The sequence below is a fragment of the Chionomys nivalis genome, chromosome 4 (genome assembly GCF_950005125.1).
Source record: "Chionomys nivalis chromosome 4, mChiNiv1.1, whole genome shotgun sequence".
NCBI lineage: Eukaryota > Metazoa > Chordata > Mammalia > Rodentia > Cricetidae > Chionomys > Chionomys nivalis.
Window position 1 is genome coordinate 53,790,923 of NC_080089.1, and position 27,981 is coordinate 53,818,903.

General features: G+C 43.0%; 1 protein-coding gene across 1 annotated transcript; it reads left to right on the forward strand.

Annotated features, from left to right (window-relative positions):
- The first annotated feature begins 1,397 nt into the window (after positions 1–1,397).
- Hykk (hydroxylysine kinase) lies at positions 1,398–27,933 on the forward strand. Its single transcript, XM_057768162.1, has 6 exons — positions 1,398–1,448; positions 4,453–4,803; positions 6,517–6,656; positions 17,786–17,969; positions 26,366–26,960; positions 27,152–27,933. The coding sequence occupies exons 2-5, from the start codon at positions 4,455–4,457 to the stop codon at positions 26,824–26,826; spliced, it is 1,134 nt and encodes a 377-aa protein (XP_057624145.1). The 5' UTR covers positions 1,398–1,448; positions 4,453–4,454; the 3' UTR covers positions 26,827–26,960; positions 27,152–27,933.
- Positions 27,934–27,981: the final 48 nt, after the last annotated feature.

Consider the following 27,981-nt stretch of genomic DNA (forward strand, 5'->3'; position numbering starts at 1 on the left):
GAAGATTAGAAATGAAACAGATAAGAATCATATATCTAAAAGAGGGAACAAATTTCTCATGACGCTAGGTGATTGGTGGGAATTGGGGAGAACAGGCAAGTTAATAAATAAATCAGAGGGGCTGGAGAGATGGCTCAGAGGTTAAGAGCACTGACTGCTCTTCCGGGGGTCCTGAGTTCAATTCCCAGCAACCACATGGTGGCTCACAGCCATCTATAATGAGATCTGGTGCCCTCTTCTGGCATGCGAGCATACATGGAAGGAATGTTGTATACATAATAAATAAATAAATAAATCTTTAATAAATAAATAAATAAATAAATAAATAAATCAGAGTGGCTATCCCACCCGTGAGTTTGCTATGACAGGAAAAACTCATGAGAACTGCACACACCAAAACATCAGACGGAGACCAAACTGCCAACCCGAGTGACAGATGGGGACAGGGCTCTTCCAGGAGAGTGCTCTGACCGATCAGAGGAGTCCGATTAGCTGGAGAAGGACGTCCAGCTACATGGTCTTGTGTTCTTGAAAATTAAGACCGTCCCACTAACTTCTTGTCCCAGAATCCCGGGCAAGCTCTTGAGCACTTTCCCGTTGACCTAAGTAGGGATTCTAGCTCAAGTGCCAGCTCTGTTCCTCGGTGTGAAAGAAATAGTCGCTTGTCACCCCAGATCTGAACTGTGGTGCTAACAGCTTTCTCTCTCTCTCCCTCTGTTGTACTGAGTCACTTCGCTTCAAAATGAGTGCTGTGGCCAAAGTCCTGAACTGAGAGTTGGTACCCACAGTCTGACTGTTCTTTGCACTCTAGACTTTAGTTTTCCCGCCAGCACAGACAGCCTAGGTTTGCTGGTACAGCTGTTTCGGGTTGGAACATTCCAGTACCCAGACCCCGAGCCCCCTTGTCTCACAGAGGGGGACCGATTCTTGAGGTTTCAGGACTAGGATTCCCTTCTGGGGAGAATGCAACTCTGGCCGCGATCTATGAAGATGGCCTCCAGGAGACGTGCTTCCAGGAAGAGCGGGAAGGATTGAGGAAAGAAAGCCAAGATGTGAGCTCTCTCAACAGGCAGTTTCCAGACAGACGCGCTCCAAGTCGTTGCGTAGACTAAGCCGACGGGGTCTGAATTGACGGACGCCGCCCAAGGGCCCAAAGTCTACTAAATGGCTACTCGGGGACCAATCAGAAGCAAGAGTTCTGAATCCTAACTAGAGAGACGAGTTGCAGACAGCCAATCAGGAGCCGGGTCCCTGACCTCCAATGGGGGCGGGGAAAGGGTTGGGCATGGGCGGTCATTAGTGTGCATTGATTGGGTGGTGGAATGTGGGCGGAGCCAATAGTAGGGCGGGGCTTGCGGCCGCGGGTCGACCCTCCACCTCCCGCACTGTGGCTTCTGGCTTGCTGAACGAGGAGAGAGGGTGTGATTTGGGACGTCCGGTCGCGGCGGGTGAGCGGCAGTGGGGGAGGTTTAGACGAGCCCGGGTCTCCGTGAAGGGGACGTCGCTGAAATCGGGCGGGTGGTTCCTGTCGCCCTGGCGCTCCTCACACTCGCTGCTTGTTGACCGGGCAGCTCACTGTCCAGCCCCAACTGGGCTGAAATCTCAGAGCGCAATCCCGAGGTTTTCACCCTTCGCGGGCCTGCACGATGCGGGATGGAAGCCATCCTAGAGGCTCCCCTGGAATTACATGACACAAGGGCGGGAACCCAGCTATGGGTCGCCCCCCTCCCATCGTTGTCCTTTCTCCGCAGCTAGACCCGCTGGAGCAGCTGGTGGTGCTGCTTCCAATCGCCCTTGGAAAATGACCGTGTAGAGAGAGTTCCTGCAGCCTGTGTACTGCGAGTGGTGGCAACCGTTGGCGTACCAAATAGATGCAGGGAACACTAGCGCCTGCTTCCCAGCTTTGGAAGCGCGTAGCAGAAGGGTCACAGAAGACCCACCCACTTGGAAGAAGTGCTAGGGCAGAGTTCACGGGACTTTGTAACACTTTAGGAGAGGAAGAGAGTAAACGCTGGTTTCTGGTTTTATTGTTGTTTTTTTCTGGTGTATTTTGCACAAAGTGAAGAGTGTAAGGTCCACTCCTTCTTCGTTCCCCTTTCGTTCAAAAATAATCACGAATATGGCGCCAACCTCCCAGTTAGAAGCCCATACCGTTTGAGGGTCTTTTCAGGAGCTAAATGTTGTTGGCAAGAAGTACACTAACACCTAGATAGGATTTGGATTCGCCCTCCATCCTCTCCACACACGGGACAACATTTGGTTAAGATGAAAATCTCTGATAAAGAATTTTCTTTGCATGCATTTGCTGCAGTGGCAGGTTTCAGTGTGTGCCTTTTCTTCGGGTACACAACAACAGCAAAAACAGCTTAGATATTAATGCTAGGAGGGACTTTTTAGAGAAGGCGTTGCTGAGCTCTTTGAGAGGCCATGTGGCTGAAGTTTCAGAGGTTGTTAGCGCAGCTGGCACTTGGACAACTTTTTGCAACTCAGCACCTGTGTCGTACACCAGGTTGTCTTGTGACCAGACCTGCCAATAATACCTTGCCCTGCTTTAGCAAGCAAGGCTCTGCAAAAAGATGCCTAACAAACCCCATTTAAGGTCGTGGGAACGTTTTGTGGAGATTGGTCTTCACTAGTTGCCTTTAACAGTCTTTTCAACTCTAAGAACTTTTTCTTTTCCAGAGGAGTCTTCCGCTGTATCCGGGGCTAGACTGGAACTGAGAGGCAGTCTGGACTGGCTTTCAGCAAGTAGCATTCTCTGTTCCTCTCTCTGGGTCGGTGGGACAACAGGTGTGCCCCACCACACCCAGGTCCCTATCGAATTCCTATCATGCTCAGCATTGCTTTAATACCCGCAAATACTTTCGGAGTTGGAAAGGATTTCACCCTGGAATTAATGCTTCAGTTCACATTACATTATGAACACTGGCCTTATGTTATATATATATTCAGAAGGAATGTTTAAAATTCCTTGTTTAGTCTGAAGGTCAAAGTCAATGTGACAGAATGTATTAGTTTTCAGAAGTTTCAGGTGCAAAGATTGTTTTGAAATCCTGTTTAATCTTTGTGACAATATGTTAGTGAACAAAACCTGAAAGGCTTAACCTGCTTCTGAAAGCAAATACCACGGTCAAAGGTAAACGGGAGACGTGATTGTCAAGAATGTAACAGCTTGGCTGGGGACGCAGTGCACTTGGTGGAGTGCTTGCCTGGCGTGTATGAGGCCCTCCGTTTGATCCCCAGCACCAAATAAACCAAGCATAATGGTACTTCCCTGTAATCTCAGCATTGTGGGCGGTAAAGGAGAAGGATCAGAAGGTCCAGGCTATATGATGTCGCGAAACCTTTTCCCAAAAAATGAAAACATGAGAAAATGCAATAACTTAGAATTGCAGGCACGTGCCATCGAGCCTGGCTTTTTACGGTTGCTGTGGATGCAAACCTCATGCTCACATATTGGTCCCCCACCCTGTGAACCATCTTTACAGCCCACAGAGCTGGGTTCTTAGAACATAGTACTAGTTTTGACACATCTCTTAATTCTGTTGCACCTACATTTCCCTGTAAAGTTGATATACAAGAGAAAGAACTGAATTGGATGATTTTAAAAAATGCCTCTGTGAGCCGTGCTTGTCCCTTCAATCTGGGAAGGAAGTTTAAAAATAATTTATGACACAAGGATTCACTCGCCAACACATCCACTTCTGTTTTGTTTGAGACAACATCTCCCGAGACAGCCTGGGCAGCCTAGAACTTGCAAAGTAGACCAAGCTAGCCTGGCCTTGAAACAGTCCTCCAAGCCCCTGCCTTCCAAGTGCCGGGATTCTACACATGGACCATTTTGCCCTGATAGAACATCAACTTGCTTTTCTTTTAAAGATTGTTTTAATTTTTAAATGTCTCTGTGTGATTAGGGTGCACGTGTAACTGCAGATGCCTACAAAGTCCAGGAAAGGGTGTCAAATCCTCCGGGAACCGGAGTTACAAGTGTTAAGAGTCACCTACTGTGAGTGCTGGAGACCAAACTTAGGTCTCCTGAAAGAGAAACAAGTGCTCTTAGCTGCAGAGTCATCTCTCAATCTCCAGGACATCTTTTTGATCTCATTCACTAATTTGATTTTTTAAACTTTACAAATGAAGCCGGGAGATAGTGGCACACGCCTTTAATCACAGCACTAGGGAGGCAGAGGCAGGTGGATCTTTGTGAGTTCAAGGCCAGCCTGGTCTACAAGAGGTAGTTCCAGGACAGGCTCCAAAAGCTACAGAGAAACCCTGTCTCGAAAAACTAATCAACCAACCAACCAACCAACCAAACAGAAAACAAAAAACGTTACACATAAAAATCAAGAAGCATAGATTCAATATAAAGAAACAGTGGTCTGTCTTGAGAATAATCATTCAAATAACTGTCATTGTAATGTGTCTCTTTTTTGACTGTCATTTTTCCTCTAGACATGATGTCAAGTGAAGACGGTCAGCAGTCCCATGCCTTAACCAAGCCCACTTTTACTGAGGCTCAAGCCTCTGCTCTGGTAGAATCAGTATTTGGGTTCAAAGTTTCTAAGATTCGGCCCCTCCCTAGCTATGACGATCAAAACTTTCATGTTCACGTTTCAAGAACCACAGACACTACCGATGACCCCGCTGAATATGTCCTCAAAATAAGCAGCATGGAGTCTAGTCAAACTCCAGACCTGATTGAAATGCAGAACCATGTCATCATGTTTCTGAGAGCAGCTGGATTTCCAACGGGCTCCGTGTGCCAAACTAAAGGAGGCAACACAATCTCGCTTGTGTCCATCGGTAAGAAATTCCTGATGCGGTCATATTGTTGCATTTTGACTACAGGTAGAAGTGCGGTGTCAAAGATAATTCCAAGTGGAGATATAGTTTGGAAATGGTTTGCGTCGAGATCCAGTATAAATTTAAATTTTCTGTTTAGAGATGTCCCACTAAATAGTAACTAAGGGAACTGCGAAAATCCGGGGAATATCTTCTGTTCTTATTCAACGCAAAAAGATGATATGTGTTGCTAGGAATCGAACCCAGGCCCCTGCACATGCTAGGCAGGCACTCGCCAGTCATTTCTCCAGCCTCAAGGACGTCTTTTTGTTTGTTAGACTGGCTGCACACGCTAGTGCTGTGGTGTGGTAAAAAGAACATGAAACGAGCATTCAGGCGTTTTAAACCCTGGTTTGTCATTGTTATGTGTGTGACCTCGGGTACAACACTTGAATGCAAAGCTGCAGGTTCTCCTCTGTGGGACTGGACCCCTTTCCTTTAAAGAGTGCCAAGATATGCCTAGCTTAGCCAGCAGGAGCTCAAGAGCAGTTTCTTGGAATCTTTTTCCTTTTTTATAGATTTTTTATTGATATTTATTGAGCTCTACATTTTTCTCTGCTCCCCTCCCTGCTTCTCTCCTCCCCCCTTCAATCCTCCCCCAAGGTCCCCATGCTCCCAATTTACTCAGGAGATTTTGTCATTTTATACTTTCTACTTCCCATGTAGATTAGATCTGTGTAAGTCTCTCTTAGTGTCCGTATTGTTGTCTAAGTTCTCTGGGATTGTGATTTGTAGGCTGGCTTTCTTTGCTTTATGTTTAAAAACCACCTATGAGTGAGTACATGCGATAATTGTCTTTCTGTGTCTGGGTTACCTCACTCAAAATAATGTTTTCTAGCTCCATCCATTTTACTGCAAAATTCAAGCTGTCGTTACTTTTTTCTGCTGTGTAGTACTCCATTGTGTAAATGTACCACATTTTCCTCATCATTCTTCAATCGAGGGGCATGTAGGTTGTTTCCAGGTTCTGGCTATGACAAACAAAGCTGCTATGAACATAGTTGAGCACATGTCCTTGTGGCACGATTAAGCATCCTTTGGATATATACCCAAAAGTGGCATTACTGGGTCTTGAGGAAGGTTGTTTCCTATTTTTCTGAGAAATCGCCACACTGACATCCAAAGGGGTTGTACCAGCTTGCATTCCCACCAGCAATGCAGGAGTGTTCCCTTTTCTTGGAATTTTTTTTTAAAGTATGAGGAGCACCATCATCTTTTCTTTTGTTTATCTATTAGTTTTTAATTTGTATCGCTTCTAACAACAAAGACTCACTCCAGTCCCTGAGGACTGTGTTACTGATACAAGATGTGCTTCAGTTTGCCACAAAGGAACCTGTGATTTATGGAACGGCCCTTTTTTTTACACTTTGTTTTCCTCATTGCAAGTGTATATGAAAATGCGGGTTTAAGGCATTCATTTACCTAGTAAGTAAATGTCTCCTTGGAGCTAAGGCCTGCATAGTTGGGGCTGTTTGAGTGTGTAAATGGTTTATCCTTCTGTTTGCTTTGACCCCCTCTGCCCTACCTCGCAGAACATTCCAGCATAGTCTTAGCTTTGTGTACTTTCCCTCTTGCCGTGAAATTCCTTTTCCTTTCAATAGTAATTCTAAAGAAAAGGTAGCTTTATTGTTTTCTCAAGACTGATTGACAGAATATGTCATTCCTTCAATCTAGACAGTGGATCTGAAATCAAAAGCTACTTGGTGAGAATGCTCACTTACCTCCCCGGAAGACCCATAGCCCAGGTTGCCATCAGCCACCAGCAATTATATGAAATAGGAAGGCTAGCTGCCCAGCTGGATAAGACATTGGAGGTAAGGTTTGGGGCCTTATTTTCGTGAGGGATTTTTGTTTGTTTACCTTATGATTTTTGTTTTATTTGCTTTGAGATAGAATCTCACTGGGTAGCCCTGGCTGGCCTGGAACTCACTATGTAGACCAAGCTGACCTCAAATTCACAGAGATCCTTCTGCCTCTGCCTTAAAAGTGCTGGGATTAAAGGATTAAAGATATGCACCACCATGTCTGGCTAGCAATGAGATTTTTAAGAACAATGTGCTTCATATATTCATGTTTTTTGAGGCAGGTCTCGCACAGTACAGGCCCCAAACTCACTGTGTAGCCAAAGATTACCTGAACTTCTGCTCCTCCCGCCTCCATCTCCTGAGTACTGGAATCATAGGCATGTGCCACGCCTCATTTATATGGCCCTGGAGCTTGAGCTCCACGCCTGCTAGACAAGAGTCCTGCTAACGGTGCTGCCTCCCCAGCGTCTTTGCTCAGCTTTTATTCTGTCCGTCACTACACATTTGACACACTGGAAGACGAGGATCCAAAAGTAACTCCAAACTGGTTCTAAAGTTAGGAGTGCATTGGCCATAGGAAAGGCGGAAGATGGCCTTCCAGGTGAAGGACCATGTTCTAGAACCTCCGGGTAATTCACTGTGGCTGTGATATATAAGAATTATAAATGAGGCTGGGCAGTGGTGGCACACGCCTTTAATCCCAGCACTCGGGAGGCAGAGGCAGGCGGATCTCTGTGAGTTCGAGTCCAGCCTGGTCTACAAGAGCTAGTTCCAGGACAGGAACCAAAAGCTACGGAGAAACCCTGTCTCGAAAAATCCCCCCCCCAAAAAAAAATTATAAATGAGGCGCACAAGAGATAAAACTGAATATATAAGGTGGAGTCAGATTCTAAGACACATGTTCTGTGACAGTAAGGAGTTGGTTTGTTCCTAACGCTTGGGAGGCAGACGCAGGAATCTCTTCAGTTTGGGCCACCTAGACTACATTCTAACACCTGGCCTTCCCCCCCTGCCCCCAAGAAAGTAAGCAGTCTGAACTGTAACTTAGAGGTAGTAGGGATCCCTGGGAGGGTTTCTTAACCTGCAAAACCGGATTACAGCACTCTGAGAGTCAGAAAGGTGGGGAACATTCAGGACGCTAATTCAGCAGTCAGATAATCAATAATTAGTGAAAACTGATTAAGGGCTTCAGTTAATGTATCTGTAGTCAGCTCGAAGTTAGCGAACAGAAAACAGTGCTGTTCCATGGGCAGTCGTCACACTTGAAATGTTCCTTATAGGAAAACAATTTTAGTGTCTTATTTTGGGGTTTTCGTTTGTTTGTTATGCAATCTGATGGTGTTTACCAGGCATGGTGGTGTATGTCTGCAGTCCCAGCACTTAAGAGGCTAAGGCAAGAGGATTGCTGAAAATTCAAGCCTAGCTATTTTCTGACATCCTGACTAAAAACAAAGACACTGAGAGTCTTTGCTTTTTGTTTTGTGTTTTTGTTTTTCAAGACAGGATTTCTCTATGTAACACCTCTGCCTGTCCTGGAACTCACTCTGTAGACCAGGGTAGCCTCGAAATCACAGAGATCTGCCTGTGGCTGTCTCAAGGCGTGCACCACTGCCCAGCAGAAACCAAGAGTCTTTGCCATTTAGTTGACATATTTAGGCCATTTTACTTTTTTTCCCTTTAGGGCATGTGTGACCATATCCAGCTTCCACGTTTCTCATGTTTGGTACTCACTGAACTTCCCGGAGTAGACACAGTTAGGTTGATTGTAAACCTTTTGACTCTTTTGTATCTTGAATGTAACTTCTGACAGGTGGGACCAGGCCTGGGTTTAAATCTAAGAATTATGTAATGCAAGCCCCTTCTGAGTTCTCTACCCAACATCCTCTAACATCCAGAGTGGTGGGTAGCTGCAGACACTGCTCCCAGCCTCACCTCTGTGCCCAATCAAATCCCTTGTAGACCTTCCATTCCGCAGACTTAGCATGTGGGGTATATACCAATCCTTCAAATTCTCAAGGAGGACTTGGTGTTCTCTCTGCAGCCTAACCTTGGGAGTCTGTCCTGCAAGCTCTAGGCGCCTTGGTCTTCCTGGACTCTCAGCTCCATCTCTTCAACTCATTGAACATTCTGGGCTCTTCCTGGGTCTTCTCTCTGCACTTAGTCCTCTGTCAAGGTAGTGAGTGGGGACAAACTCATTTTACTTTGTTTTCATTACTTAATGCCAGTGATTTAAATTCTATTTAGTGCTTTAGCTTTTATAACTGTTACTCCTCTTGGCCAGATGTCAAGGCCATATGACCATCTACACAGCAATAATTTACCCTGCTATCCCAAAGCAGAAATAACTCATTTACTTCCTAGCTAAACAAAAGCACTTTAGTGACTCATTTAAAAAAACCAGCAAAAATACAAAGAAAAATCAAAAGTTATCAGTAATCCCATTCGCTGGAATTGATGTTTAGTAAGTGTTTATAAACTTTTTCTACTGCACTCTGTTTACATATTCAACAAAAACTGTATTGCATAGAACTTTGGGTAACACACATATTAAGCATGTCAGTCCAAACACTTTCAGTTAAGTGTGAGCAATTCCATTTGTGGATGTTCACTAAAATGCCCATTTATGGGCGTACGAAGATGATTCCATTGGCACAAACACAAAGATGTGAATTAGGATCCCAATAGCTACATAGAAGAATGGCAGCATATCTCCCAGCACTGGGGAGGCAGAGACAGGCGATCCTGTGGGGCTCTCTGTCAGCCAGTCTAGCCAAACAGGGAAGTCCCAGGATCACTTAGAGACCTTGTCTCAAAAAATAAGATGGAGGGTCTGGTAAAATGGCTAAGCAGTGAAGATTCTTCCACCAAGCTCGAGCCCCATGCGCTGGAAGGAAAGAATTGACACCCACAAGTTTCCTCAGACCCTGTACACTCATTGTCTTATGTGTGTTTGCATGCATACGTGCAACATATATGTCCATGTATACACACGTGCACATGTAAATAAGGAATTTTAAAAAGTAAACTAAGACAAAGAGCAACTGAGGAAGATGTCCTATGTTGACCCCTGGCCTCCAGGTATGCACATGTACACGTGAGTCATGTACCCATGTACACACACACACACACACACTCTCTCTCTCTCTCCACTTACGGATATCAATATACCTGGAATTTAAGTAGTTATTTTACTTTTATTTTCTATGATAGGGTCTTTTCTGAAGAAGATTTATTTAGTTTGTATGTGAGTGTTTTGCCTGCATCTGTGTGTACCGCATGTGCCAGTTTCCCGAGGAGGCCAGAAGAGGGAGCTAGATCCTCTGGATGCTGGGAAGGCCCTCCAGTCTTCTGCAAGAGCAGCAAGTGCTTTTAACCACTGAGCCTTCTCTCCAGCTGCCATGACAAGGTCTTGTTCTATATCCATGGCTGATCTGGAACTCACGGTGTAGATTGAGTTGGCCTTAAACTTGTGGCAATCCTTGTGCCTCAGCCTCCTGAGTGCTGGGATTATATGTGTAGGCCATCATACCTGGCTTAAGTGTATTTTTAGAAGATTTTTCTTCATATATTAATTTTATCCAGAAAAACTTTGTAGCGGTTACAATGGTCTTTATGATAGTTCTGGTTTTAATTTCTTTAGTAACTTTCCATGCTGTGTTCTGTAGTGATTGTCAACAGTATACACAGCTTCTCTTTGTCTATACTCTCCTAACACTAGTTATCACTCATATTTCTTTTTTTTTTTTTTCGAGACAGGGTTTCTCTGTGGTTTTGGAGCCTGTCCTGGAACTAGCTCTTGTAGACCAGTCTGGTCTCGAACTCACAGAGATCCACCTGCCTCTGCCTCCCAAGTGCTGAGATTAAAGGCATGCGCCACCACCGCCGGGCCACTCATATTTCTGATAGTGTCTGTTTTCACGAGTGTGAAGTGATAGCTCATGGTGCTTCCAGTTTGTAGTTCCCTGATGGTTGTTGGTCGTGACCACCTTTTCATGTGCCCATTGACTGTTTTTGTATTGTCTTTGGGAAAAAAATGTCTCTTCTAGTCTTTTGTTCATTTTTTGAGTTATATTGTTTTTCTTGTTCTTGAGTTTACTAATTCTTTAGAAATCTTGCACACTGGCCATTTCTCTACACCTGAACTATTGATTGAGATTAAAATCGCTGACTTTGTGTGTGACTATGTTTATATATGTAATGTTGTGTGGGTGTGCACTTACACGTGTGCAAGTGCCTGTCAAGGCCAGAGGTTGACGTCAATGTCTTTCTTGATTGCTTTCCATCTTTTTGTTATTATTTAACTTTTCCTGTTGTGTGTGTGCATGCATGCATGTTTGTGTGTGTGTGTGTCCATGCATGTTTGTGTGTGTGTGTCCATGCATACCATAGTGCATTTATAGAAATCTACGGTGAGCACAACTTACAGAGGTCAGTTCTCTTCCTACATTGGTTTCGGGACTCAAACTCAAGCCATCGGGCTTGGCAAATACTCTTTCTTGGTAAGCCACCTCACTACCCCTCTACCTTATTCATGGAGATAGGTCTGTCACTAAGTCTGGAACTTTCCAGTTGGCTACACTGACTGGCCAGAAAGCCCCAGGGATCCTCCTGTCACCATTTCTCACTGTTAGTGTTTACAGACCTGTGCCTATCATCAAATCACTGCACTGACTATTTCCCCAGCCTCAGGGACTGTTGAGTGTTTCCTATGCCGAAGCTTTGATGGATACAATCCCATCTGTTTAAATTTGTTGTGAATATGAGAGGCAAGAAATCACTGACAGCCGGGCCGTGGTGGTGCACGCCTTTAATCCCAGCACTCCGGAGGCAGAAGCAGGCGGATCTCTGTGAGTTCGAGGCCAGCCTGGTCTACAAAGGGAGTTCCAGGACAGGATCCATAGCTACAGAGAAACCCTGTCTCGAAAAAACAAAAACAAAACAACAACAACAACAAAAAAAGAAATCACTGACAAAGCCATTGTCAAGGAGTTTTATGATCTTGGCATTGAATCTTTTGTCTATATGGGGGTTGATTTATGTATATGGTATAAAATACACATCCAATATCATTGTTTTTCCTGTTGAAATCCAGTTTTCCAGCACTGTATTAGAGAACCTTATCTTTCCCAAGATGTCTTTGTGGTGCCCTTTTTGACCACTTCTTGCACTGAATTTTTAGGGTTATTTATGGATTCTCTGCACTGTTCCCTAAGTCCTTTTGTCTGCTTTTATAACAGTAAAATTTTTGCTTTTCTTTGTTTGTTTTGGGAAACCTTCATATTAAGTACATGCTCTACCACTGACATATACCCTCAACATTCATACTGTTTGGTTTATGATAACTTTGTAATATAATCTTAAATCAGATTAAATTCCTCTAACTTTGCTTTTCTCCTCAGAATCATTCTGGATATTTGGGGTCTTTCATGATTTTATACAGATCTTAAGTTTTTTTTTCTATGTTTGCAACAAACGCTAATGGGATTTTGACAGGACTTTCATCAACTTGTTCATCACTGCTGTCTCCTTTCAGCCTGTTTACGGGCTCACCCACATGCCTCTTCTTCTCGACACTTCACCTCCTCTTTCTCTGCTTGAGATGGCAAATGCAGTTTCAGAGGCAACCCCTCCACACGATGAGCACTCAGCTATCCCCTCGGTCACCTGCAGCTGTTGTGTGCCACCTCTAAGTTGTCATGTGGGAAACAAGGGAGCTCCAGGGGAAACAGAGAACGACTCTCCACTTGGTGTTACAGTGTCTTCTGATCTACTTTGTCCCCACTGCCCATGCCCTCACTGACTCCCACCATGCTGTGACAGGTGGAGTTCCTTAACTTTCCTGTAAGTACTAAGAGCTACAGTGTCTATGGTGCTGTGAGCGTGCTCTCAGTTCTGTCTATGTGGTAGAGTCCATGACTACTCTGTAGACGATATAGTTGGGCCACTGACGACTCCAGCAGTTTCAGGCTTAGGGAATCCAGAGTAGACTGGAGCCCTGACATCTTAGGGACCAGAACTGAGACATTCACAAGTCATAGGACCAAAGAATACTGGAATTTGATTGCAACTTGACTGACAGGTGGGTTAGAGGGTGTGCTCGGGAGGTTGTGTCTGGGAAGAAGAAAACAGAGCAGCCCAGTGAATATGGTTGTGGTCTGAGTTCTGCACTAGAAGGAGCAAAGTGCTTAGGGAGAGAGTGAGGACGTCACTGGGAGGTAAGCTGGCCTGAGATACTAAAGCGCACTGGTTAAACTGCCAGCAGTTCTGAATGGTGTGCCAGGAACCAAACGGAAAGAAAGGCCAGGGAAGTCAGGGTGACTGGGTGAGAAATTCTTATTTTTGAGTGTTTAGACTTTTGGACTGAGGACGTAACTCAGAGATTGAGTGCTTGTTTAGTGTGTGATAGGCCCTGAGTTATCTGCAGTACCACAAACAAGCAAACTAAAATCAAGGCCTTTGTGGAGCACCAACAAGTATGAGGGTTGTATTTCCGGTTTTGTCAATCCATGGATGACTAATGTCTTGATTTTCCTGCTAGGGAAACTAAGATCTGGGATGTTTGTAAGTGGAAGAGGGAGACGGAACTATGATCTGTTGGCTTTTTTTTTTTTTTTTTTTAACTTTTTGGGAGCCCGCCACCCAGTTCCCAAATAAATGCACAGAGACTTATTCTACTTATGAATGCCCGGCTTTAGTCTGGCTCGCTTCTAGCCAGCTTTTCTAACTTAAATTATCCAGTTTCTCTTTAACTATATTCTGCCTCTGAGCTTTTTACCTTTCTTTATTCTATATGTCTTTCTTCTTACTCCGTGGCTGGCTGTGTGACTGGCTCCTGGGGTCATCCTCTCCTTTTCCTTCTCCTTCTCCTTTTCTCGCTCCTCCCTCTCCCCTCTCTGGAGCCTAGATTTCTCCTCCTATTTATTCTCTCCACCTGCCAGTCCCACCTATCCCTCTCTCCTGCCTAGCTATTGTCCAGTCAGCTCTTTATTAGACCCGTCAGCTGGTTTTTTTTGGGGGGGGGGATTTTTTTTTTTTTTTTTTGAGACAGGGTTTCTCTGTAGCTTTTTGGTTCCTGTCCTGGAACATGAAAAGCTATATTAATTACAACACTGTTTGGCCAATGGCTCAGGCATATTACTAGCTAGCTCTTACATCTCAAATTTGCACATTTCTATTAATATCACCACGAGACTGTGGCTTACCGGTAATGTTCTGGCATCTTTCTCCTATAGCAGATACATTGCGCCTCCTTGACTCTGCCTTCTCTCTATCTCTGTTCGGATGTCCTGCCTGCCTTTACTCTGCTAAGCCATTGGCCAAAACAGCTTTATTCACCAACCAATAAAAACAACACATATACAGAAGGACATCCCACACCAAACATTCACCACTCGCCCCATACCACCAAATAAAAATAAAAGTAATATTTGAGATTCTAAAAACGAACTTTGAGTAGTGCTGGACAGCCTGAAATGAAAATTTTCTTCCTGCCACTACCTCTAGTCTGAGTCTGTCCAAAGCCATGGTTCCTGCTGATTTGGTGCTTACCGTCTGTTTTTGTGATCAGCAGTGACATTTAACTCACCAGAAGGTGAGGAAATTGAACAATGGGCTCAAGAGGAAGAGCTGAAGGAAATAGAGAGGTTTCATCTGGCAAAGAGAAGATGCTGAGGACACGGGCCTGCTGTCCTCCAAGCAGCTCCCAGGCTTGGGGATCCAGAGCAGCTTGTACCCTGTTACATGCAGATGGACCCACAACATGGACACCAATGGAGAAGCAGAGTTAGCTCAGTGAGGGGAGAAGAGCCATTTTTTTTTTTTTTTTTTTGGTTTTTCGAGACAGGGTTTCTCTGTGCTCTGTGGCTTTGGAGCCTGTCCAGGAACTAGCTCTTGTAGACCAGGCTGGTCTTGAACTCACAGAGATCTGCCTGCCCCTGCCTCCCGAGTGCTGGGATTAAAGGCGTGCGCCACCATCGCCCAGCAAGAAGAGCCATCTTAAGGGACAGTACCTCCACGAATATATTCCTATAGAGAGGGCTGTGAAATGCTGGAGAAGGGGTTGAATTTTTTTTTTTATTTTTATTTTTTTTATTCTTTTTTAATTAAAATTTCCAACTGCTCCCCGTTTCCCTTTTTTTGTTTTTTTTTGAGACAGGGTTTCTCTGTAGCTTTGGTGCCTGTCCCGGAACTAGCTCTTGTAGACCAGGCTTGCCTCCAACTCCCAGAGATCCACCTGCCTCTGCCTCCCGAGTGCTGCGGTTAAAGGCGTGCGCCACCACCGCCAGGCCAGGGGTTGAAATTTTAAGAGTGGTCAGGAAGTCTGTACAGAGGTGCTTTTTTGCCTAGTGGAGACAAGACTCCAACATCACTGTGGAGCATCCTGGAGGAGAGAAAAAGAATATACCAAGGCCTTGAGGCCCCCTGGACTCGGGAGAGGCCAGAGTGGTGGAACCAAGTGAGTAAAGATGCACTGAAAAATAACAGAGGGGCCTTAGACGAGACGAGTGGTGAAAACGGGTCTCTTGATTTGGATACTTAACAAAAATATTTATTCCCCCAGCTCTCTCTCTCTCTCTCTCTCTCTCTCTCTCTCTCTCTCTCTCTCTCTCTCTCTCTCTCTCTCTCTCGTGTGTGTGGTGTGTTAAGTTGTATGTCACAGAAGAAGTGTAGAAGTGTAGAGGTCCGGTGATAGATAATTCTCTAGGGTCAGTTCTCTCTTTGTGTGATTCAGGGATCAAAACTCGGGTCATTGGACCTAATAGCAAGCACCTGGACCCAGTTAGTCATCTTATTGGCCCTGTTTTTTGTTTTAGAGACAGACTCTTCCAAGCGAGCCTGGAACTCACTGTGGCAACCCTCCCTCCCTTCTGAGACAGGGTTTCTCTACGTCGTCACAGTCCTAGCTGTCCTGGAACTCACTGTGTAGACCAGACTGGCCTTGAACTCACAGAGATCCGCCTGCCTCTGCCTCCTGAGTGCTGGGATTAAAGGCGTGCGCCACCACTGCCAGTACAGCAATTCTTATAAAGGAAAATATTTAATTGGGGCTAGTTTACAGTTCAGAGTTTTAGCTCATTATAGTCATGGTGGGAAGCATGGCAGCACGCAGGCTGACATGGTGCTGGAGAAAGAGCTGAAAGTTCTACGTCTAGATCAGCAGACAGCAGAAAGAGACAGTGAGCCGCTAGACCTGGCTTGAGTTTCTGAAACCTCAAACCCCAACCCCCAGTGACACACTTCCTCCAACAAGGCCACACCTCCTAAAAGTGTCACTCCCGATGGGGCTATGGGACCATTTTTATTCAAACCATTTTCATTCATTTCATTCAAACCATTACATCTAGCCAGGGTGGCCTTGAATTTGCAGTGATCCTCTCAGCCTCCTGGATGCTGGATTACAGGTGTGAGGCACCATGATCTTGAGAGCAGCCTCCAATTCCTTTTTTTTTTTTAAATATTTATTTATTTATTTATTTATTTATTTATTTATTTATTTATTTATTATGTATACAATATTCTGTCTGTGTGTATGTCTGCAGGCCAGAAGAGGGCGCCAGACCTCATTACAGATGGTTGTGAGCCACCATGTGGTTGCTGGGAATTGAACTCAGGACCTTTGGAAGAGCAGGCAATGCTCTTAACCACTGAGCCATCACTCCAGCCCCCTCTCCAATTCCTTTTGTAAGCATGTCTTAGTTAGGGTTTTTATTGCTGTGAAAAGACACCTTGACCACAGCAACTCTTACAAAGAAAACATTTGAGGTGGTGGCTCACAGCAGTTTCAGAGGTTCAGTCCATTATAATCATGACAGGGAGCATGACAGAATGTAGGCAGACATGGAGCTGGCTACATCTTGACCATAAGGCAGCAGGAAGTCAACTGACAATCACACTGAGTGAAACTTGAGAAAAGAGACCTCAAAGCCCACCCCCACAGTGACACACTTCCTCCAACAAGGCCTCACCTCCTAATAGTGCCACTCCCTTTGGGGGCTGTTTTCTCTCAAACCACCATAAAACACTAGTTAGAAATACCTTTCTAAGAACCCGACACAGTGACATATGCTTCTAATTCTAGTACATTTGGGAGGTGAAGCCAGGAGGATCAGGAATTCAAAGTCACCCTTAAATACATAGGGAGTTCAAGGCCAGAGTGGGCTATGTAGGACCCTGTCTCAAAAAAACTTAAGGAAAAAATTGTCTTCACACCAATGAAGATCAAGTAAAATGAAACTATGATCCTAAAACTGTAAGGTCTTGATCAAATAAAAAGGGACTTAATATTTTGTGGATTTATAAAGAAAGAGAGATATTAGCCTTACAAAAAGGTCCTCTGACCTCAACCTTCCAAGGGCTGGTGTTGTAAGAAGTTCGCTTGTTTGTTTCCTGACTGCCCCGGCAGCTCAAACCTGAAATAATCACACAGAACCATATTATTTAAGTCACTGCTTGGTCCATTAGCTCTAGCTTCTTATTTACTAACACTTATATCTTAATTTAACCCATTTCTAGTAATCCGTGCATTGCCGCATGACTGTGACCTGCCGGGTAAAGTTCCACCATCTGTCTCCAGCAGGGCTACTTGGCTTCTCTCTGCCTCTGTCTTCTTTCTCCCAGCATTCAGTTTAGTTTTTCCCCACCTATCTAAATTCTTCCCTATCAGTAAGCAAAGGAAGTTTTTTTTTATTCACCAATGGTATTCACAGCATACAGAGGGGAACCCCACATGAGGCTGGATTTTAAGAGGTGTCACTTCATCCACCTTGCTTTATGGGTTACCATAAATGAGGCAGGACAGTTGGCATAAGAGAGTGCCATCTGCCTCCTGTAGGCACCTTTTGAAGGGAGAGTATGGCAAGACACTGATCTCTCCATAGAGATATAGGGTGTCAAGGTGTCAACAGGCTGTCTCTTGCTTTTAAAAAAATTATTTATTTACTTTTTTCTATTTTTGAGGCAAGCCCAGACTCACTATGTAGCCAAGGATGATTTTGAGCTTCTGTTCTTCCTGTATCCACCTCTCAGGTGCTGGGTTGTAGGCAAATGCTATCATGCCTAGTTTATACTAGATCCAGGTAGGGCATTGTGCATTCTACCGCCTAAGCTACATCCTCTCCTGTTTCTTGCTTTTCATCTAGGAATTTCGTCATCCGAAGTTAAATCTTCTTCATCGGGAGAACTTCATCTGGAATCTGAAAAACATCCCTCTTCTCGAGAAATACATGGGTGCTCTAAGCCAGAATCGAAACCGGGAGATTGTTGAACAGGTCATTCAGTTGTTCAAGGAAAAAGTAATGACCAAATTAAGTCATTTTCGAGAATGTGAGTATTTTCCCAATCAAAGTATGTATTTTTCTCAACCTTTAAATGGGCAAGTTTCATATTGTCAGGAAAACATGGAGGTACAACTTAGATTTGCCACCTTATAAGATGTTCTTGTTTGTTCCTTTTACTTTTACAAGAATAGTATCTTTACTATTCTTAAAGCCGCTATATTTGAAGTTTGCTTTTGTTGTCATTTGGACTGTGTAGTCTGGGCTGGTCTTGACCTTACAGAAACCCTCCTGCATCAATCTCCTTATATTCACCTTGATCAGATAATGCCAGTTTCCAAACGAGGCTGTATGAATTTGTGCTGTTACCAGGATGTACATGTCCTCACTGCACTACATTTTGACTTTGTGATGCATTTTTTTAAATCTTATTTTCACAGTCTAGTTTCTCATTGTAATTTTAAAATATATTTCTCTATTTGGCTGGATCACACACACACACACACACACACACACACACACGATGTGCCTATTCGAGTCTTTTGCCTATTTTTCTGTTGGTATTTTTTGTCTCATTTATAGATGAAAGTTCTAAACATACTTGTCCAAGATTTTTATCCCACCAGGTCCCACATCCATTTAGTCCCAGATAAACACACAGAGATCTACATTAATTATAAACTGATTGGCCTATTAGCTCAGGCTTCTTATTAACTCTTATAACTTATATTAGCCCATAATACTTGTCTATATTAGCCATGTGGCTTAGTACCTTTTTCGGCATGGCAGTCACATCTTGCTTGCTCCACGTCTGGCTTCCTCTGAGCCTGGGTGATGACTGCGGACTGAAATTTTCCTCTTCCCATAATTCTTGTTGCCCTGCCTCTACTTCCAGTCTGGTCTTCATTGCCCTACCTATACTTCCTGCCTGGCTACTGGCCAATCAGGGTTTATTTAAAAGACCAGTGACAGGGTACAGACCATTGTCCCACAGCACCCCCCTTTTTTTTAAACAAGAACTCTGAATTGAATCTTCTTTGTTTAGCTTTTCTACTGACCATTATCTATAACAACTTGTAACCAACATTCCAAACAAAGGTAAGCACCCATAATCCATATTTTGGGAATGTGGGCGTAGTTTTCCAGGCTACTTCTTGCTGATTGGGGGCACTGATAATCTTATGGGAACCTAAAGAAAATTTAGAATTATGGTCAAGTCCTGACTGGAGAATCCTGTGAGGCTTGATCATCTCATCCAGCAGTCTTGAATCTATTCTGAATGTAGAACTCAGATATCTGGGCCATTCCTCCTATTAAAGATTTCTCAGGGGGTCTTCCTTGATCAAACCTGGTTTTTCTTTATTCAGAATGAATCCACAGCTTCCCATTTCCTGTGGAAACAAAAGCAAAACCCCTTCTCCAAAGTAACATACCTTTTGACTTAAATTTGGAGTCAAGGCATTTTCAAAACATATATGTTGGATTAATCTAGCAGCATTTATAATCAAATATCTTTTAGCAGCTTTTGCTCCTTCCTCAGCCATCAAACAGGTGAGAATGAAAATTCGGTTGAGATTGACTATGACAAATTGGAGCAAACCTATGGGAGTCTGATTCCAGGCAGTTTGTTGTCAGTATATCTAAACACAGTACAATTTGGAAAAAGTTTCCTGGTGTAATACTATCCCCAGTGCACAAGGAAACATTATTACATCAAAACTTAACTCAGAATACATGTCATTTCTTCTAAGAAGAAGGGTTCCGGAGATGGGCCACCTGTACTGGCTTACAGGCTGTATTAGCTTAAGGACTTAACAAAGGGTCTGGCCTGGTCTCAGTCATACAGATAGCATAAAAGTCGTTTGAGCTATTAGCCACCTCTGGTCTGGTTGGGGGAGCTTGGGGAGCCTCTGGCTATACAGATAATGTAAGGGTTATTTAGACTATTAGGTATCTCAGGTCCTGGTTGTGGGAGTTTGTCAGGGGTGGGGAGGGCTGGGCATAAGGTCATTTAGATTGCTAGCCACTTGTAGTAGGGAGCTGCAGGCCTCTTCCCACGGCCCGGCTCCCACATGGTTAGCTTTATACCCAAAATAACAACACACGCATTGTATTCTTTTAAACACTGCTTGGCCCATTTCTATTCATGTGTGTAGCACCCCAAGGTGTGCTTACCGGGAAGATTCTAGCCTATGTCCATCCTGGGCCGGAGCTTTATCGCGTCTGCCGGGGAGAGGGGAGCATGGCGTCTGCTCCAGAGAGCAGAGCTGTCGAGTCTGAGCTCACTTCCTCTTCCTCCCAGCACTCTGTTCTGTTTACTCCACCCACCTATGTTTTAACCTATGAGGGCCAAGCAGTTTCTTTATTACTTAACCAATGAAATCAACAGATTGATATGACACTCCCACATCAGCCACTTCCAGTCCTGATTATAGGAACTTGATAGATATGGCCTGGCCCAGCAGATAACACAGGTCACCAGACTATTAATCATTTCCAAGTCCTAGCTTTCTGGATGGAAGAATGGGTTTTATATCTTTCCCATTGGAAAAAGAATCCTTCATGTTTAACATTCCTGGTTTTTCTGGAGAACTATGGGCATGAGGATCTTCATGCTGTGCTCTGAACACATCCGTACAATTTATTTAAAATTGTGTGTGTGTGTATAAGCCACACTCAGGTACCCATAGAGGCTGTAAAAGTGTATCAGATCCTGTAGCTGGAGTACCCACCCCATGTGGGTGCAGAGAACTCAGGTCTTGTAGAAGAGCCGGAAATGCTTTTAACCACTGAGCTATCTCTCAAGCTCTCAACATCAAACACATTACTTAAGTAATTTATCTCAAGATGTTTCAGAACTTACATGTGTATAACAAAATCATCTGAAATGTTCTGTAAAGGAAGAAATGTTTCCTTAAGAAAAAAAATAAAGAGCATATAGACCCGCCTGGCATCGAACCCACGTTCCTCTTGGTTCAGTCTACCAAACTCAGGTTACAAGTGTATAATCCATTTTTAGTGTTGAATTATTTTATTTATTTATTGTGTAGGTGCATGCGGGTGTTTTTTGGGCATGCATGTACCAGGGCATGTTGAGTGGAAGTTATAGGATAACTTTTGAGAGTGGTTTGTCCTTCCAGAACTCAGGATATCAGGACTGCACAGCAAGCACCTTAACCCTGTGAGCCTTCTTGCTAACCCTCAGTGTTTAACTCTTGGCTGTGGTAGGCAGGCATGAGGCACACACCTTTCATCCTAGCACTCGGGAGGCAGAGATGGGAGGACTTCTGTGGGTCTTAGGCCAGCCTGATATATAATGAGTGCCAGGACAGCTAGGGCTGCACAGAGAAAGTCTGTCTCAAACCCTGTTAATGGTGATGCTGCTTTAGTTATGGTTAACACCGTCTGTATGGTTAAGGAAGCTTCCGTGTATTCCTGGCTCACTGAGAATTCATATAAAAATGCATGCTTATTTCTCCTTACATCTGTAAGTATGTTGAATTATATTGTTTGAACCTAACATTAAATCAACATTGCATTTCTGATTTAAACCCAATGTGGTCACTGTATTGTTTTCATTTCTCTTCTTTTTATTATGTATCATCCTTTTCAGTTTGCTGGTGTTTTATTATGTCTTACATCTACATTCCTAAGAGACATTTCCTTTATAATATCCTTGTATGGGCTTAGACTCGTAAAATTTATTTAGGGAGGTTTTCTATCTTAGTGACTATAAGATTAGAGTAGGGATGACCAGATGGCTCAGCTATCAAGACCACTTGCTGCTCTGCCAGAGGACTGGAGTTCAGTTCCAGCACCCATGGTAGGTGGCTCACAACCCCTGTTACTCGAGCTCCAGGAGATCCAATTCCCTCCTGGCCTGTGCATTCACCTACACATATGTGGCATACACTCACTCAGATACAAATTTACAAAGTCAATACATATATTTTTAGAAGTATGACATTTTCTTTTTTGTACTGCTTGAGGTAATTTTACTGAGTCAATTTAGCATTGTATTTTTCTTTAGGGAAGTATTAAAATCAGCAAACAATGCATGATGGCACCAACCTGTAATCCCAGGACTTGGGAGGTGAATATGGAAGGATGAGGAATTTGAGCTTATCTTCAGCTACATAGCGAGTTCAAGACCAGCTTAACTACACAAGTCCCTGTCTCTAACAAAAAGTCCCGAAAATTATTAAAATTAGAAATTTGATCTCTTTAATATCCATAGGACTATTTAGATTTTTGCCATATTTAATGAGTTGTATTTTTATAGAAATTTACCTAATTCATCTAATTTTTTTATTTATAGCTATAAGCTTTTAACATACCTTTTAAAAATTGTATTTATCATTTATTATTACCTACTCTCTTGAGATTTTATTTATTTTTATTTATATGTATAAGTGTTTTGCTTACATGTATGTACATGCAGTACATGCATGCAGTGCCCAAGGAAACCAGAAGAGGACAGTGGATCCTCTGGGACTGGAGTTAGAGCCAGTTGTGAGCTGCCGAGAGGGTGGTGGGAATGGGACCCGGGCAGAGCAGCCAGGGCCCTTGACCCTGACCATCTTCCCAGCCCCATTTCCTTAGTTTCTAATAGTGATCCGGTTGTTAGTCATTCCTGTCCTTTTGTCCTAAATGCAGATTCCCAGCATCTCTTCTTGTATGTTCCCAGTGGTTCTCACCACAGATCCATCCTTTGGAGAAGGACATTTTCAAGGCCCTCTTTATTGTATCCTAAATTACTCATATTATTATCTTTTTTTATAAATGTTTCTGCTTGCCTTTAAAAATTTTTCTTGAAATGGATGCTTAACTCATGATATTTTTTGTGGTTTTTTTTCTTTGCCCTTATTTGGACTACAGACATGAAGTTAACTAAGTGTAAGACTTGATTTGTGATAACATGCACCCATTTTTGTTATAAATGTGGATGCTGTTTTCCTTAGCTTTCCTTCCTCCTACTCTTTTTTTGTGAGTGTGGACGTGTGTGCGCGCATGCATGCGCGTGAGCATGTGAGGGTGTGTGTGCGTGCGTGTGTGCGTGCACATGTGTGTTGGAACTTATTATGTAGACCAGGCTGAACTCAAGCTCACAGAGACCCATCTGCCTCTGCCTCTGCCTCCCAGTGCTGGTGTTAAAGGCGTGTGCCAACATGCCCAGTTCTTTTTATGCTGATATTCAAATTTAAAGTTTGTTTGTTTGGAAAAGGCACTGTTTGGCTTAAGACTTTATAAAAACCTATTCCAACTAGGGATAGTGGGCCACAATCTCAATTCCAGTCCTTCGGAGGCTGAGACAGGAAGATAGATAGGGAACTTGAGGCCAGCCTGGGACACATGGTAAGAGCATGTTTCAAAAAGCAAAGTTTATTCTATTTTGAGATATTTATTATTTATCAAAAAATATGTTGTTAGTCCTTTTAAAATTGAAGATAATATTTCCCATTATTCTTTTACAGCTTTATTGGGATATGAGTCACTGAAGACACAATGTATCCCGTTATTTGTACAATTCCACGATTTTATATATCCACAGGGTTGCGCAGACGTTGAATATCTAATTATAGGACATTTCATTCACAGTGAGAAATCTTGTACCCAGTAGCAGTCAGTTCTATTGCTTTTAAACTAGAAAATATGGGAGCCAGCTTTTGTTTGGCTCTTTTTCTGTCCAAGCAGGGAGGTGATATTAGATTATTCCGCCTGCTTTGTCTCTGACTGTTGTTTGTTTTCTGCTGCTCCCATTATGTCATTGCCACAGTTGCTGAAGCTTCTTTTCATCAGCCTGCCTGGGTGTCTTAGTCAGCGAATGTTTGAACTGTTTTTGGAAATATAGCTATCTGCAGCTATAAGAGAAACTGCACACCAAGTCCTAATGCATAATTTTCATTTAGTTTTAGATATTTTGTAACTCATTTTTGAACATCTTCTTTTCATAATATTTAGAGATATGTTATTTCCTCCATAATATGATGAAGTTTTTAGTTATCTTTTCATTGCTGATTTCAGTTGTAATTGCATTTTTTTTAATTGAAAAAAAAGTTTTCTGCTTCCTCCCCTGTAATTGCATTTTGATTAAGAAACATATGTTAGTCAGGCATGGTGGCATATGCCTTTAATCTGAGCATTGGGAGGCAAAGACAGGAGGATCTTTGTGAGTCTGAAGCCAGCCTGGTCACCATAGGGAGTTCTAGGAGAGCATAGAGAAATTCTGTTCTAAACAAACAAATACTCTGAAATAAAACACACTACATATCACTGTTGGCCAATAGGCTATAAAAATAAGTAAATAATAAAGTAAATGTATATCTGTATTGTTCAGTAAAACAGTCTTCATGTGGTTAGTGAATACTTGAAATATGGCTTGTGTAACAAAAGAACTGGGCCATTCCATGTTATTTAATCTTTTTAAAAATGATTTATTTGTTTTATTTCACATGCGCTGGTATTTTGTCTGCATAAATGTCTGTATAAGAGTGTTAGATCTCGGGCTGGAGAGACGGCTTAGTGGTTAAGAGCTTTGCTTGTTCTTCCAAAGGTCCTGAGTTCAATTTCCAGCAACCAAATGGTGGCTCACAACCATCTGTAATGAGATTTGGTGCCCTCTTCTGGCCCACAGGGATACATGCAGGCAGAACACCATATACATAATAAATAAATTATATATATATAAAAAAAAAGAGTGTTAAATCTCCTGGAGCTGGAGTTATAGATAGTTATGAGCTACCATTTGGGTTCTGAGAATTGAACCCAGGTCCTCTGGAAGAGCATTCAGTATTCTTAACTGCTGAGCCTTCTCTCCAGGCTCAAATCTCATGAATTGAAATGGCCACCTGTGGTTAGTGGCTATTAATTTGAACAGGACAAGTCTATATGATTTTAGTCATTGACATTTATCTTATAATACTTTATGATGTGATGTTTGTTACATTTTTATAAAAGTTCCATGTTTGATTAAAGTGAAGCTATATCTGTAATTTTGGGGTGTATGCCTATTCAGTCAAGTTTGTCTCCTATGTTGTTGAAATTTTCGGTATCTTTTCCGATCACTTTTGTCTCTCCTCACAACCACTGAGTAAAACTTGCTGTAATCTCTTACTGTGGTGTGGATTTTCTGTTTGTCCCTTGTATTTCTGTCTAATTTTGCTATATTTTGAATTAATTCTATGCTACATTCCTATTCAGAAATGTATAATTTAAAACCTATGGTTTAGGGGCTGGAGAGATGGCTCAGGGGTTAAAAGCACTGGCTGCTCTTCCAGTAGTCCCATGTTCAATTCCTAGCAGCCACATGGTGGCTCACAACCATCTGTAATGAGGTCTGCTGCCTTCTTTTGGCCTGCAAGGATACACGAAAGCAAAACACTGTATACATAATAAACAAATAAATAGAATCTATGGTTTACAATAATATTCATTGGTATTACTGTGATACATGTTAATTAAGCGTAATTTAGATAAACCTAACCATATAGAAGTTAAGCTGAGCATGGTGGCTCACACCTCTACTCCCCACACATAAGAGACCCATGCAAAAAGACTGTCATAAGATTTATGCCAGTTTTGGCTACAGATTCAGATCCCGCTTCAAGAATACATTTGTAAGTTAAAAAGACATGTTCTGTATCACCTAGTTATTATAAGGTATTTGAATCTCAGTGCTTGGTTGCTGGAAAAAACTGACAGTATCTAAATTCTAGACAGTAGCTTAAATCAGAGTTTTTCAAACTGCCCATGATAAAGAAAAGTTAGGGGTTTTCTGTTTTCCCAACATATTAAAGTTTGATGCATGGTTCTGCTGTGTATGCCTGGGTCAGAGCTTGGACCACATGCAGCTAACTACACTAGATATAACCAATCATGTATTATGTTCTTGGATGTCAAATTGCTATAACATTTTCTAAACACTTTCAGTTTCTGGTTTATTTTTGGTTTTGAGACAGGGTCTCTCTCTTTCTAAAGCCCTGGCCCGCCCGAAACTCTGTATGTAGACCAAGTTGATCTTGAACTCACAGAGATTTGTCTGCCTCTGCCTCCTGAGTCTGGGATAAAAGGTGTGCTTCATCACACAAGGGCTATCAGGACGTGTTAAAGCCTAGATATAAATAAAGGTGCATATGTTCCATGTAAGACTCTCTTCCTGTAATGATATGGATGTGCTCCTGTTCCTTTTAAACATCTCTGGCTTTGAGCAGTCCTCCAGGGTGTTTGCGAGCACTGCAGTCTCTGCCTTACCCTCTGCACTGGTGAGAAGCAAGAGCAAAGGAGCCAAAACTCTGCCTGTTTCTTTCCAGGGAAAATTGCTTTAAGAAAATAGAGTTTGCTCTTTTATCTTTATTTTTGCTCATCAAATTCTTTAGATGGCTTTGCTTTAGATAGAGAATGAGTTGGCATGTTAAATAACATTTTATGTGATTTTTCTAATTTCAGGTATCAATCATGGTGATCTTAACGACCATAACATCTTAGTAGACTCCAGCGAGCCAGCCTCTGGAGATGCTGTGTATCGAGTCTCTGGGATTTTAGACTTTGGTGACATGAGCTATGGCTACTATGTGTTTGAAGTGGCAATCACCATTATGTACATGATGATTGAAAGCACAAACCCCATACAAGTCGGAGGCCACATCCTTGCAGGGTTTGAAAGCGTGATCCCTCTGACGGCTGTGGAGAGGAGCGCACTGTTTCTCCTTGTCTGCAGTCGCTTCAGTCAGTCTCTTGTCATAGCTGAGTATTCCTGCCAGCTGTACCCGGAGAACAGAGAGTACCTCATGGTTACAGCAAAAACGGGGTGGAAGCATTTACAGCAGATGTTCGACATGGGCCAGAAGGCCGTAGAAGAGATCTGGTTCGAAACTGCCAAGTCCTATGAATCCGGGATCTCCATGTGACCAGAGACAAGTTTGTATTTCCTTGACAATCAAAACTCAGTTAAGCCCAGATCAAATTCATGAAGGATTTTCCTGCAGAATTAAAAATGAAATGGTAAAACAAATCCATGCCGAATATGAAGAGGCAAAGGAAGGTCTAGTTTTTTTTTTGTTTGTTTGTTTTTTTTTTTTGGTTTTTCGAGACAGGGTTTCTCTGTGGCTTTGGAGCCTGTCCTGGAACTAGCTCTTGTAGACCAGGCTGGTCTCGAACTCACAGAGATCCGCCTGCCTCTACCTCCCAAGTGCTGGGATTAAAGGCGTGCGCCACCACCGCCCGGCTAGGAAGGTCTAGTTTTTACAGCAATCTTAGGACTACCTTTTACTCTTAAGAAAGTACTACATTTAGAACTCTTTCCTAGTGTGCAAGGCCCTGGGCTTAACCTCAGCACTGTAGAAGAGAAAAACACACAAGTAAGCATGTCTTTCGGCGGGCTTTGTTTGTCTTTTCTTTCAATCATGCATGATTATATATGATTTGTAATCAGTCTCTCAAAGTCTATTCCAGCCTTAAATCAATAACTTTTTTGTTTGTTTGTTTGTTTTGAGAAAAGGTTTCTCTGTAGCTTTGGTGCCTATTCTGGAACTAGCTCTTGTAGACCAAGCTGGTCTTGAACTCACAGAGATCCGCTTGCCTCTGCCTCCCGAGTGCTGGGATTAAAGGCATGCGCCACCACCGCCCGGCAAATCAATAACTTTTAAACTGTGAAAGGAATACATATGTAAACTATATTTATATATTTTAAATAATTCACATATTTTAAACACCTAGTCTACACAACACTAACTGTATGAACTCCCCTCTGACCTCACTTCCTTAGCATCCCATGGGAGTCTGTCTTTTCCGTAGCATTTCACTGTCTTACCTGTTGTACAGTCATCTAGCCTGTCAATTTGACCATGGCAGAACCATGAGACACTTATGTCTGTGTGTCTCTCCTTGCACCTGTGATAGTGCCTTTCCCACAGAAGAGTCTTTGGACACATTCACAAGATGAATGCATGCCAGAGGAAAGATGTTATGGTGCCATAGGGGAAAACACGGGTGGGAGTCATGGGGGAAACATTTCAGAACATTGAGGGAGCAGCTGCAGCTGGAACCAGAAGTGGACAGACAAC